This window comes from Oncorhynchus mykiss, chromosome 25 (genome assembly GCF_057628025.1).
Source record: "Oncorhynchus mykiss isolate SJ-2025 chromosome 25, ASM5762802v1, whole genome shotgun sequence".
Taxonomy (NCBI): domain Eukaryota; kingdom Metazoa; phylum Chordata; class Actinopteri; order Salmoniformes; family Salmonidae; genus Oncorhynchus; species Oncorhynchus mykiss.
In genome coordinates this window covers 53425001-53439297 of record NC_143046.1, presented here as the reverse complement: position 1 = coordinate 53439297, position 14297 = coordinate 53425001, and the positions used below count along the sequence as shown (strand labels likewise).

General features: G+C 41.4%; 1 protein-coding gene across 2 annotated transcripts in view; it reads right to left on the bottom strand.

Annotated features, from left to right (window-relative positions):
• Window positions 1-2304: 2304 nt before the first annotated feature.
• Window positions 2305-14297, bottom strand: part of luzp1 (leucine zipper protein 1) — a 75425-nt gene continuing 63432 nt past the window's right edge. For both annotated transcript variants that reach the window (XM_021584418.3, XM_021584419.3), the window contains exons 4-5: window positions 3289-3569; window positions 2305-2884 (exon numbers count right to left, since the gene is read on the bottom strand). In XM_021584418.3, the coding sequence (XP_021440093.3) occupies window positions 3330-3569 (240 nt within the window). In that variant the 3' untranslated portion in view covers window positions 2305-2884; window positions 3289-3329. The remainder of the gene's footprint in view (window positions 2885-3288; window positions 3570-14297) is intronic.

Below are 14297 nucleotides of genomic sequence, written 5' to 3'. Positions count from 1 at the left end.
CAAGCATTTCTAGTCAATCACCAAACATTTCTGTAAAAAAACAATGATAAAGCCTTGCGTTCCTATTTGTATTTTTTGATTGGTTTCTCGCTGTTGACGGTAAGTTTACCTGTTTCAGCAGCCCTAGCGATGGGAAGGCAAATGAATCCCATTTTGAACCACTTCATGTGTCTGAAAGTAGAACGCCGACCTACCCGGCAGGCCCAGAAAGCAATTCAAGTGCACCTATAGGCCTACCGATGTCTAATCAGATCACTGCTCAGATCACTGCACTGTTTCCCCGAGCAATAGACTGTAAAAAGACGCAAAGTTGATACTGTGAGATTTCAAAAAAAACATTTAAAACCATGGACTAGAAAGACTCAACAAATACATCAAAGAGTTTCTGTTTTTATGAGTAAGTTCATGTCGAAGTTGCTATTCAGCACTGTCAACACACTGTTCAACACCTTTTATAAGCCATAAAATGCACTTTCTCCCTACTTCCACTCACACTACAACCAGCACTGCTGCTGCAATAAATGAGTACAGCAATGCTTGCGTTGTTATTATTAGTGGCTTGTCTTTTTTAATATCAAGGAATATTTAACTTTCTCTGTCAACATGGAATATTGCATGAAGCAGAAATAATGCAGTGCGACTTGAGTTTCGCCATCAGATGGAAGACTGTGTCCCATTTTCACAGCAGAGGGAGGGAGAGCGAAGGGACGGTGAGTCGGGCGAGGGTCAACCTCACCGCTGCTCGCTCCCTCCTCAGACTGACCAATAGATCCAGGCAATCAGTCCAGTAAAAAAAAAAAAAGTATGCTCACTCAGCCTCTCAAATAATACGACAAATTATGTATTACCGGTGTGATCATATACCTATAATTCCAAAATGAGAAGAACAACATTGGCGCGGCAATTCAAGCATAGTCCATTTGCAGTGATAATGTATTGGGCCTATAGCCTACTGCACAAACCTCATTGCTACATAACCATTTTTTATTGGTTAATGTTGCATAGGCGTAATTTTTTTTTAAAAGTAATGTTAAAAAAAAGAGCGGTAGATCTCGGCTTGCATTTTTTACTCAAGGTGATCTCGACTCAGAAAAGGTTGGTGACCACTGCCCTACACTGTTAAGTGCTTGTTTTCTCACAAACTGAAATTGAGCGAACAGTGTAGAATTTTAACAACCAGTAAATGACGGAGTGACTTCTACATTGTCCGATTGACCCCTTTTCCACTAGATAACACAGCCACAAAGTCAAAACAGCTTTCCCATTTTGACAACAGATGCAGCTCTGGCGGGAGAAATCACTAGGCGAATATCACAGCCAATCACAACACTGGCGGATAAGTAATACTGTGAAACACTATCATTCCACTCTATTATGAACATTTTCTGTAATTACAATGCAACAATTCAGAAAAATCCTATGTGTAGCACCTTTAAAGAGACGTCTTTATAAAAGAAGACAATAGGCTACTTCTATTAACATTTTGTTGATCACTAGGCCTAACAGGGTTTGGTAGACTACTTTCTAAATGGAATGTGTTACAGTTACCTGTCCAAAATTGTAATCAGTAACAATATGATTACTTTCAGTTACTTTTGGATTACTTTCCTCTTAAGAGGTATTCGAAGAAGACAAAAAGGATCCATCAAACACATTTGGTGTGTCATCATAGTGGTCTCTGACTTCTGGTCAGACTCCCTCAAGTGGAACAAACTTAACAATTGCACCTTTTTTCAATGATTCATTGAATGTCATTGAAAAAACATAGCGGTATCACAATGTATGTTTTTCCCACAAACATCATTTCTGAATTTAAAAGTAATCAAGTTTACTCCCCAACCCTGAGGCTAACATGGTCCCAAATGGAAGGGAAACATATTGTCATCTGTAGACCCATAGATCATTGAAATGAGCCCAAATTAGTTCAAAAGTTGAATCCATGCAGTCTTATTGGGTATGATTTGACCTATATTGTGAGTATGCAAGCCTATGCCATCTTGATTTACCCAGTTTATCAAGAGATTAAGCATTCAAAACAATGATTACCATTATGTTATGTAGATAGATTTTTTTTTTTAAGTACAATTGATTGTATAATTGATTTATGGCTCTCTCTGGGAATTTATCAAAATGCTAAAATTGAATTATATTCATTATCGGCATAAAATATTGTCCATCGGCCTCCTTGACCTCCAAAAATCAGTATAGGCCCTTAATCCCATATTGGTCGTTCTCTAGTTGTCAGTATAAAGCAAATGCATGGTCTAAGCGCTCACCAAATTAAGTTTGAATAAATCAAAGATCAGAGTAGATTTATTTTTAATCCCAAGTAATTCGCTCTCCGTTTCTGGTCACATGGGTACATCCTTTGTGCAGCTCCGCTGGGAAGTTCCAAAGTGAGGTCTTGTAACGGTCCACTCCGAAAGACAACAAACCCTTCCTTCCTGTGTCTCTCCTCTTCTCTCTCCCCCCCCCCCCCCCCCCCCACACACACACACGCACACCTCTAGGCCCAGTCACCCAAGTGATCATCTCTCCCTTGTCGAGTCTGAGGAATACATTATAATACATCTGGTAGGAGAAGATGCGGAAGAGGATACATTCACTGGTGGTGAGGTCCACACCAGAGCGATACTGTATATGGGCATATTATAATACAACTGATGTTGTGTCTGTGCAAATGGAAGGGGGTGGTTGAAGGTTTCAGAGGGCGGCCATCTTGTTTTTGCACTCCGAGAAGCATGGGTAGGTGCTGGACAGGGACTTGAGAGTTGTTATTCTTCTGTATGGCTGTGACTGCTGTTGCTCGGGGATTTAGATATGCTTGATACAGTACATTTCTCCTTGTTGAGGGGCTCCAAGCAGTTTGGGGGCATGGAGAGCTCTGGGAAAAAAAGAGTGCACAAGTCGTATACTAAGAGAGGGCTGGGCGGCGTCATTCGAGTAGGAGTAAAAGTTATACTTCCTTTGATTAAAGTAAGAAGTGCAGTCAAGCAGTCACTAGTGGCTCAGTCTGGAGTCACATTTTTATCCTCTGACGGAGTTCTAAAAAGATTCCCACCATAAAAATACAGTAGTTGTAATAGTCATGGCTATTACACAGTTTCAGTGAGATGAGAAGATAATCTTTCATGTTATTGTCAGGTGATAACACTATACAGTATCAACCTGTATACACTTTATCAGAAACTATACAAAAATTAAAAGATACTCTTGTTAATTAGAAAGCAGGCTCCTCTGACATGTCGCTCTGGATAAATGACAAAAATGTCAAATGTAATATCCTACCTGGACATTATGAAGCGGAGCTACTAAGACGGTTGGCCGGTTTAGTTGTCGGTCTGACGGTTGCTCCATGGTCGATTGCCGCGCCCGGTCATCCTCTCCGCATGGCCAGCCTGACCCCTACTGGACCACAGCTCTGGTCTGGAAGCCGTGGTTCCCGTTCCTCTGCTGGCCCCTAGGTCAGGTCTGGAGCTCCTCACTCTCTCCCTCTCGTAGGTACCCAGGTCACCAGGCGCCGGCCTCGTCCTCCGTGACCAAGAGCTGGGGTTAGTGTTGTCAGCAGCCTAGTCACAGTGAAACAGAAACAACAAACACTTATAGGTCATTAACTCAAACGGTCTGTGAGAAGAAGTGAAATCTTGGCAAGCCGCTGCGACTGTGGATTTTGCCACAAAACAAGAGGGAGAAAAAAAAAAAAAAAACTTAGACCGAAAACAAGACACCCCAGTGAGGAATTTATAATTTATATGGGTCTCGACTAGCAAATGAGCACCCTATAAAACTTGCTTGCATACCTTCACGCAACCTCAATGACCTTGTTCTAGGAAAGTGAGAGATGACAGTGCAGTTAGTAAACGTCTGAAAGCCAAGGCCTATGATTTCAGTTTTAAAAAGGCTGTAGTACTGTAATTAATGACAGGCCGCTGGAATCCCATCCTGCCTACCGCAGCAGAACGTTGCTAATTGCCCTTAAATGGCCGCTCTGCGTCTCCTGGGGAAGACGGGCAGGCAGACAAGAAGCCTGTTACAATGCGAAGGGCTGCCAAACGGGCAGGGCAGACCCAAGATGGCAACTTCCTGTTCTATTCATCCCAGAGGGAAGAAATGACCAGAGCACATTCTGCATTCACTACAGCATTACAGCTGAAGAGTTGGGTTATACTGTGTTTTGAGTGTAACCATATGTATATTATGCTTCATGAACACCAAATGTACAATGGTCATGTTCTTTTTGGGGGAATTGTTTTCATCACCAAACCACAGGATTATTTTCTGAGCCATTGAAGCTGCAACTCTTGACATTTTCCTGTGGATAGTGGAGATGACTCCTTATTCTAGAAAAAGTTTATTAAAAAGGTTCCGGGTTGGATGGGCCTACAAATATAGGTTATTTAAGTCTTTCAGCGGAGTGGCTTAAATAAGGCAATGAGTGCAAAAACCCCAGAAGCTACTAGGGACATTTTCCCATAACTACATTTTAATTTCAGAAAATATTTCTGCTTGTGGAATGTCGGAACGTTATAAATGTTGGTTAGGCAATTTGATCTGCCACATGAGCAGAGGAAATGTACTGGGAACGCCAAGTGCTGAAGCCCTCATCACAAACCTGCTTTGTTCCTGCTTCACTCAAATACCTTATGATTGGGGGCTGATATGTTTTTTTTAGTAACAAAACAAAAAAACTAGACATCAAATCTGGCCCCACTTTTTGTTTTGAGATAAAAGGAAAAAGTTTGGGTGGGGTGTATTTCTGGAGTTAAGACAATAGACTTTTGACAAAGCCTCAGAAAATCACTCAGTTCTGAAAACACCCCTTCAGGCAGAAGTCATGAAAACGTTTTGGCTTATATTACAGCACAGAATCATGGCCAACTACCCAGGTTACCTCGAGGCCAACACACATGGAGTGTTACATGCATTACATGCCTTGCAAAACATGCCATTGCTTTGACATGAAAGCTGTCTAATTTTGGTTGCGTTTCAGAAGTACATCACTTACGTTCCATGTTAGAAGCGAAGTGCGCCAAAAGCTAGTCTCCAAGCAGACAATGCTCATTACACCCAAGGTAATACATTTCAGAGAAGCCTTAATTCAATCCGCTTATTAAAATTTATGTTTTGAGGTCTTTGTCCAGGGAAGACTTTAATAGCTCTAACATACCTTGTGGAACCCATTTCTCAATCACTTTTCTTACAGGCCATTGGGATCTCCTCTGATGTTTAAACCACCAACCAGCTCTCCTCCGTGGAATCGTCCAAGTTTAAACTCCAGCGCAGATTGTTTTTCCAGGCTTTTTAGGTCAAGTCGGGCAAAAACCAACCAGAATGACAGCATGGGCCATGCATTTCACCTTGTTGCCACTGAGTTTGACTGACTCACACAAAGGATGTTTTCGTATCGCAATCAGACAGATCGAGCTATGGTCCACAGCCAACCATAAGTTCACAGCCCATTCACATACCATCTGAGGTTTCTTAGTTTTACAGTGGGCTGCAAAAAACAACACTGACGTTCTGTGCTGTACTTGGAGGTGAGAATGGAGAGTTAGTGAGGCCGTATGCAGTCAGTCGCCATATTCCCCACTGGCCATTAAAACCACACAGAGACCCTGATAATCTGATGCTATAATGCTGTCACGAATGTGACCTTTCAATGGAATAAGAGATGTCCCCTAGGATCTCTATGATGAGGGGTCAAACAAATGACAACCAAATAAATGATATGAGATAAATAGCCATCTACTGACAGATAGTCACCCTCTGTACTGAAGGACATCAAATTGCTGGGTCTTCTCTTCAGTGGCTATTGATTATGTGGGGTTAGCCTGACAGAGGTCATAACAGGCAGAGGTTAAAACATCTGGCTTAAGATACATTTCTATAAAAACAACTGATAGAAAAATGGACGCTAAAACTATGGCTGATCAATGATCAGAGAAAGAGGCCTCATGATAGGCAGAGCTACTGTGCATTGTTGTTAAACACTCACTGATATAGCAAACCTTATAAATTAAACATCACCCTGGGACAGCAGAGCTGTGTGTAGACTAGGGCCGACTATTTTGTCAATGGTTTGGTCGATAGGCTGTTGGTCGACCGAGATTTCGTTAGTCGAGCAGTCGCAAGACACCAGGTGCACAAGACACCGGTCTGATTCGCGCCCGTCTCAGTTGACTGATCCAGGCTACGGGGATGGCACAGTCCACCACTCGAAGACATATGATAAATTGTATATGGTTATATTATGTAGGTAAAAATAATTGTGCAACACTAATAAATCTAATATTTTATAACAAATGTGTTTTCTCCCGCATTGGATGCGGTCGCTGTCCGCGCTTCTCAATCATAATCTTCAGCGCGCCGTAGAATTGGCACCCCTCCCTATGTTGCTACAGTGCCTTGCGAAAGTATTCGGCCCCCTTGAACTTTGCAACCTTTTGCCACATTTCAGGCTTCAAACATAAAGATATAAAACTGTATTTTTTTGTGAAGAATCAACAACAAGTGGGACACAATCATGAAGTGGAACGACATTTATTGGATATTTCAAACTTTTTTAACAAATCAAAAACTGAATAATTGGGTGTTAAGTTAAGTTAATACTTTGTAGCGCCACCTTTTGCTGCGATTACAGCTGTAAGTCGCTTGGGGTATGTCTCTATCAGTTTTGCACATCGAGAGACTGACATTTTTTCCCATTCCTCATTGCAAAACAGCTCGAGCTCAGTAAGGTTGGATGGAGAGCATTTGTGAACAGCAGTTTTCAGTTCTTTCCACAGATTCTCGATTGGATTCAGGTCTGGACTTTGACTTGGCCATTCTAACACCTGGATATGTTTATTTTTGAACCATTCCATTGTAGATTTTGCTTTATGTTTTGGATCATTGTCTTGTTGGAAGACAAATCTCCGTCGCAGTCTCAGGTCTTTTGCAGACTCCATCAGGTTTTCTTCCAGAATGGTCCTGTATTTGGCTCCATCCATCTTCCCATCAATTTTAACCATCTTCCCTGTCCCTGCTGAAGAAAAGCAGGCCCAAACCATGATGCTGCCACCACCATGTTTGACAGTGGGGATGGTGTGTTCAGGGTGATGAGCTGTGTTGCTTTTACGCCAAACATAACGTTTTGCATTGTTACCAAAAAGTTCAATTTTGGTTTCGTCTGACCAGAGCACCTTCTTCCACATGTTTGGTGTGTCTCCCAGGTGGCTTGTGGCAAACTTTAAACGACACTTTTTATGGATATCTTTAAGAAATGGCTTTCTTCTTGCCACTCTTCCATAAAGGCCAGATTTGTGCAATATACGACTGATTGTTGTCCTATGGACAGAGTCTCCCACCTCAGCTGTAGATCTCTGCAGTTCACCCAGAGTGATCATGGGCCTCTTGGCTGCATCTCTGATCAGTCTTCTCCTTGTATGAGCTGAAAGTTTAGAGGGACGGCCAGGTCTTGGTAGATTTGCAGTGGTCTGATACTCCTTCCATTTCAATATTATCGCTTGCACAGTGCTCCTTGGGATGTTTAAAGCTTGGGAAATCTTTTTGTATCCAAATCCGGCTTTAAACTTCTTCACAACAGTATCTCGGACCTGCCTGGTGTGTTCCTTGTTCTTCATGATGCTCTCTGCGCTTTTAACGGACCTCTGAGACTATCACAGTGCAGGTGCATTTATACGGAGACTTGATTACACACAGGTGGATTGTATTTATCATCATTAGTCATTTAGGTCAACATTGGATCATTCAGAGATCCTCACTGAACTTCTGGAGAGAGTTTGCTGCACTGAAAGTAAAGGGGCTGAATAATTTTGCACGCCCAATTTTTCTAGTTTTTTATTTGTTAAATAAATTTGAAATATCCAATAAATGTCGTTCCACTTCATGATTATGTCCCACTTGTTGTTGATTCAGGAGAGGAAACCAACTTAATTAGGTCTATAATCAATAGCCTAACTTAAATGTGGCTGGCTTTATAAATAATCCAAATATATCTACAGAAATAAAGACAGATCTTGCATCTGTTGTCTGTTTGAGTGATTGTTTAATAGACTACTGATTCCGTGAGCACCAAGCCTCAATCAACGGCAAAATGTCAGATAAAGCAATTTCACAGATTCTGCTGTTTTTAATCTTTGCTATGCTGTAATAAAGGCTTTACACATTTTGACAGAACAGACTGGTATTACTTATCATTTTAGTGTTGTTTACACTGTTCCAAACAGTAATTATTATTATTTAATCTTTAATCAAATAGCAAAAGCATCAAAGCATTAAAGCATCAGACAACTCAGTGCATATGTAGTTGATTTTATTCAAACACATAGGGTCTGTCTATATATGGATATATGGTCGAAAGAAAAGGACGACTCTGGGTCGACCAATATATATATATTTTAGTCGGGGACAGCCCTAGCATAGACAAAATGAGAGATGTCCATGGTGGTTTTGATGGTCAACTATAATTCCCTTCTATATCCTAACGTTGAGATGCACATCTCCATGACAGTTGACACCGCAATTACTGTCCATCCTATTGCCCTTCACCCAATCAATGGCTCATTGTAACTGTAAAAACACTACAATGATGCCTCAAGCTCTTTTCTAACGAATACTAACGACACAACTGGAATAAGAGAGGACGACTGCCTTTGGTGAAGTTAACAGAGAGAGGCATTTTGGAAACAAGCACTGTTGATTATAACAATATTCCCTTTGGGAGGGCGCAGAGGCAACAATGAGTGATTGGAACACCATTTTTTTTTTTTTTAATAAATAAATAAAAAATTGGTAGTTCATCAGCAGCACACAGCTGGTTTTGCACTTCAGGAACAAGTCGGTTGCATGGAAAGAGTTCATCCTATCAGGGAGGGCTAATGTGAGTAATGGGAAAGAGGATGGATGGAGGGGATAAGATTAATGAACTAGACCGTCTTAAGTTCACGTGCTGGAATTGACTTGAGTTAATGACCCTGATGGTCAGCTCTCTCGCTCAGTTAAACGAATGAGACTCGTTCAGGTAGGGATGAGGGCAGAGAGCCCATAGAGGTATGGGATGTTGAAAGGGCCTCTTGGGGGGTGGGGGGGGCGATGTTTACGTGTTAGGCTGATTTCATTCAAATGCATCCTCCAGCGATTCTTTAACCGCTCCTGATATAAAGGGGATATCCCAATTATAAATACAATAAAAGTACACACACTAAAAGGGTAAAAAAATATATATATGTTTTTAGACAACCCCAAACTTCAAGGTGCAGGGCATTCAAGGAGTTGGTTTGATGGTCAAATGTGATGTCATCAGCCTCCCGCTTTGCTTAAGGAGCAATAGAAAACAAAAGAGGAAAGACACCCCCCCCCTCCCCACTGACGGCTAACGAGGGGCTATAGGGGGCATTATAAAGCAGAGTGTGACAGCAATTATAGATCTAAGAGCCGTGTTGCCGGCATGTTATTTATTTAATGTCTTGCTCGGCGGGAGATGAAAAGGTTGGTGGAGGGCTTGGTGACCTTAGCATCGGAGCCCTGTGTTTGTTTTGACTGCGAGAGGAGCTGGGTGAGTCGAGTTGCACACCATCAAACAGAGCCTCGTCGGCCAACCAGCAGATTAGACAATGACACATCCGCAGCTCTGTTAAAGAGGGAGCCCTGACCTCCTTGACCCCTGACCAGACCCCTCATAATTAGCTGGACTCAGAAATGTACAGTTCAGAGGCTACAGCCACAACAAGCATCACTGTTGTGTGACAACCCATAGATCTAGTCATGCCTGCTTAGTGCTTGTATTAAAGAAGCATAACTTGAGCTAGTGTGAGCTATGAAGCAGACACAAAACAGCCCAGACGAACCATTCCAATGACGGCTTTAACAATAAGCTTGTTGTTTCCCCTTCATAAGATATGCGCCATGGAAGATAAATATGAACATGGCTGATGGCTGAGAGGGAATGGGGGGGGGGGGGGGGGCAGTTGTCATTTTCACCTCATCTATTTGAGGCCCTGTATAACCTTTAGCTGTATAACGTATAGATGTGCCTCCCCACTGCAAGTGGATATGGATAAGAGAGAGGGAGGGAGAGGAATAATGAGGTTCTTTTGGCTAGAGCAGAAGTTTTCATGTGATATTTGAGTGACAAAAAAAACAACATCTATGGGCTAAATAAAAAACCTAAATAAAACACATTTCTAGAAAGCCTTATAGCTACGTGAATTGACATTTTATTTATATCGAACGCATGCTTATCTGCGTGCGTGCCAGTACATATCAGATTGACTCACATTCAACCAGTAAATGTAAACAAGCTCGTCTCTCGTGTCCGTTTTAATAAAAGTGAACGTGTCAGACAGTCAGCCTTCTCTCAGACGTAACTGACCAGACTACATGCCATGCTTAATAAGCAGCTAAATATCTGACACCAGTTGTCTGCACTACATTGTGGGAAATGGAGTCAAATGGAGGCCAGCTACACGGAGGTGTGCCTTTGAACAATGCCCATCTTCAATTATGTCAGGAATAGCACACCGGCTGGCAGGTCACAGTTGGTAAGCTCTGGCACAAAAAATACAAGCAAGGGGGGTGGGGGGAAACCCTTGAGGTTTTTGTAAAAAATAAAAATCCTCCCTGTTGAGGTCTTTTCATTTTCATCCTCCCTCTCTTTTTGTCCCACCCTTTTCTCTTTGTGCTGACTTCAGCACCAGGAATCAGGCTGAGAGAACTGCTATGCTAAGCTTGAAGTTTTAGGCCCGGCGTCAGTGAAAAAGATTGTCTGAACACTCATGCAAAGTGGACACACCAGAAAGCTAGAGTTGGTGTTTTCTGGACTATATTTTCCAAATAGCAAAGTAGGTACACACAGTGCTCTAATTGAGGGGGTGTGTGCCATACCCCTTTGTTAGCTTAAAGATGTCCTCCAGTGATTTTGTTAACGTTTCCTGTTGAAAAGCAATATCCCAATTATAAATACAGTAAAGTACAGACACTAAAGGAAAAATATATTTTTTGAGCAAATATATAATTTTTTTAGACAACTGCAAACTTCAAGGAGTAGGACATTCAAGGAATAATTGCCTTTCACCTTTGCTTGAGGAAAAATAGCAGAGCAATAGAGAACAAGAGAGAGAAAAAAGTCCCACCCCCCCACGTGTGCCATGTCATGAGGATACCTGGACCACCTATTGAGATGTGCCTTTTGTTAGTAAATCAGGTGTTAAATGAGGTGAAAAGCAGAATGAAGTGCCATTAAGATTTAGCACTTTTTAAAATGTATTTCTTTTCTACAGTGAAAATCTCAAAAATCCTTAGCAGAGGCAAAACGACAGCTGGGCCTGATTGAGAGGAGGGAGGAGAAAAGGGTCAATCGTAACAGCAGTAGCCTATCAACATACTGTACAATTCCTCATGTGTGTGACGCATAAAGCCTAATTTGAGCAGAACTATCGGTCGGGCAGCAAGCATGCGCAGCTCAAACTGGTTATCCCGTGGAGCAGCTCACAGACGAATGACTGCGATAAGAGTATTAACATTTTTACATTCATTTGAACCTTTATTTAACTAGGCAAGTCAGTTAAGAACAGATTCTTATTTACAATGACGGCCTACCCCGGCCAAACCCGGACGACACTGGGCAAAATTGTGCGCCGCCCTATGGACTCTCAATTAGAGGTCGACCAATTATGATTTTTCAACGCCGATACCGATTATCGGCGTTATTTCTTTTTTACAGTGAAAATCTCAAAAGGCTGAATGGGAAAGACAAAATATTCAAGTGCCTTTGAATAGGGTATGGTAGTAGGTGCAGGCACACTGATTTGAGTGTGTCAAGAATTGCAACGCTGCTTGGAGTCAACATGGGCCAGCATCCCTGTGGAACGCTTCTGACAGCTTGTAGAGTCCATGCCCCGACGAACTTAGGCTGTTCTGACGGCAAAAGGAGGTTCAACTCAATATTATGAAGGTGGTCCTAATGTTTTGTACACTCAGTGCATTTCATGTGCAGTCTAATGTGTGCAATTATGTGCCAAATCAGTGATTTAGTGTATTTTTATTGGGTAAGCTATCGTGAAACCGGGCCCAGACTGTTTTCACAAGAAAGAGAGAGAAAAAAAATGAGGAGCTGAACATAACAGTATGCCAGTGGAAGGTAAGACAGTAGTGGACTACTATGATTTCCCATTGTAGCCAATTAAAATAGCAGAAATTCCATTACTGATTTGTCGGTAATTCCATTACCGATTTGGTAAGTTTTAGTCACTTAATTCAGAAACAAACTTGATATCAGTAAAAACACTAACTAATTGGTAGGTCTACCTTTATTTCTGACTTTTATTATCCTCATTCCTCATGAGGGATAGAAATAAGAAAATATCTTAAAGATATGTGGGTTTTTCGTAAGGCTCAAGGCAATGTTTCATAAACTTACAGAAGGCAAAAAAAAATGTCCAAATATAACTGTTGATGTTAGTTGGCAGGGGTTTTCAGCATTGTTGTGTGTTGATGCATTTATAATACCTTTTAAGACTTTTGTATTTTCTGGTTGAACAGATGGAACATTTGCTTACTCCATTTTTGGGATGGAAATTTTTTTTTTACTCTTTCACTTGACACCCAAAATGCACATGCTTCTATGAACTTCCCGTTGGCGCTTATGGGTCCCTTTTAGATGGAAATGCCCATATTCGACCAGACGTTAAAAGGCCTATTTTAACCATGAAAAAGATTAGTTTAAATTGAATTGTCCATGGTACACAAGGATATACCATGACATTTGAAATGCTTAATTGAATAAAAACAACACACTATAGAATGTTGTATTTATGTATGGCGCATTGAGCTACTGCTCCTTCAGACATCACGTGGCATTGACAGTAGCCTACATTGTTTACAGCGCGGACTATAAATGTAACCTAGAGTTCTGAGGATGTGCAAAGAGATTGTTTAATTTTCAAGGTAATTTTCACTCATCAGTAATGCGTTTTACATGAAAAGGCATTTTACTATTATAGGCCGATTACATTGCACTCCACGAGGAGACTGCGTGTCAGGCTGACTACCTGTTATGCGAGTGCAGCAAGGAGCCAAGGTACGGTGCTAGCTAGCATTAAACATATCTTATAAAAATCAATCAATCTTAATGTAACAGTTTAGCTTCCGTCCCTCCCCTCACCCCTACCTGGGCTCGAACCAGGGACCCTCTGCACACATCGACAACAGCCACCTTCAAACCATCGTTACCCATTGCTCCACAAAAGCGGCGGCTCCTGCAGAGCAAGGGGAACAACTACTTAAAGGTCTCAGAGCGAGTGACGTCACCGGTTGAAACGCTATTAGCGCAAACCCCGCTAACTAGCTAGCCATTTCACATCGGTTACATTAACATAATCACTAGTTAACTACATGGTTGATGATATTACTAGTTTATCTAGCTTGTCCTGCGTTGCATATAATCGATGCGGTGCCTGTAAATTTATCATTGAATCACAGCCAGGGTATATGCAGCAGTTTGGGCCACCTGGCTCGTTGCAAATTGTGTGAAGACTATTTATTCCTAACAAAGACAGGCAACTTCGCCAAATGGGGGATGATTTCACAAAAGTGCATTTGCGAAAAGAGCACAATCGTTGCACGAATGTTTCCTAACCATAAACATCAATGCCTTTCTTAAAATCAATACACAGAAGTATATTTTTTTAAACCTGCGTATTTAGTTAAAAGATATTCATGTTAGCAGGCCATATTAAACTAGGGAAATTGTGTCACTTCTCTTGCGTTCATTGCACACAGAGTCAGGGTATATGCAACAGTTTGGGCCGCCTGGCTCGTTGCGAACTAATATGCCAGAATTTTACGTAATTATGACATAACATTGAAGGTTGTGCAATGTAACAGGAATATTTAGACTTATGGATGCCACCCGTTAGATGAAATACAGAACGGTTCTGTATTTCACAGATGTTTTGTCTTCAAAATGATAGTTTCCGTATCAATATTAACGACCTAAGGCTCGTATTTCTGTGTGTTATTTATTATATTATAATTAAGTCCATGATTTGATAGCACAGTCTGAGTGAGCGGTGGTAGGCAGCAGCAGGCTCGTAAGCATTCATTCAAACAGCACTTTTCTGTATTTGCCAGCAGCTCTTCACTGTGCTTCAAGCATTCAGCTGTTTATGACTTCAAGCCTATCAATTCCCGAGATTAGGCTGGCAATACTATAGTGCCTATAAGATCATCCAATAGTCAAAGGTATATGAAATACAAATGGTACAGAGAGAAATAGTCCTATAATAACTACAACCTAA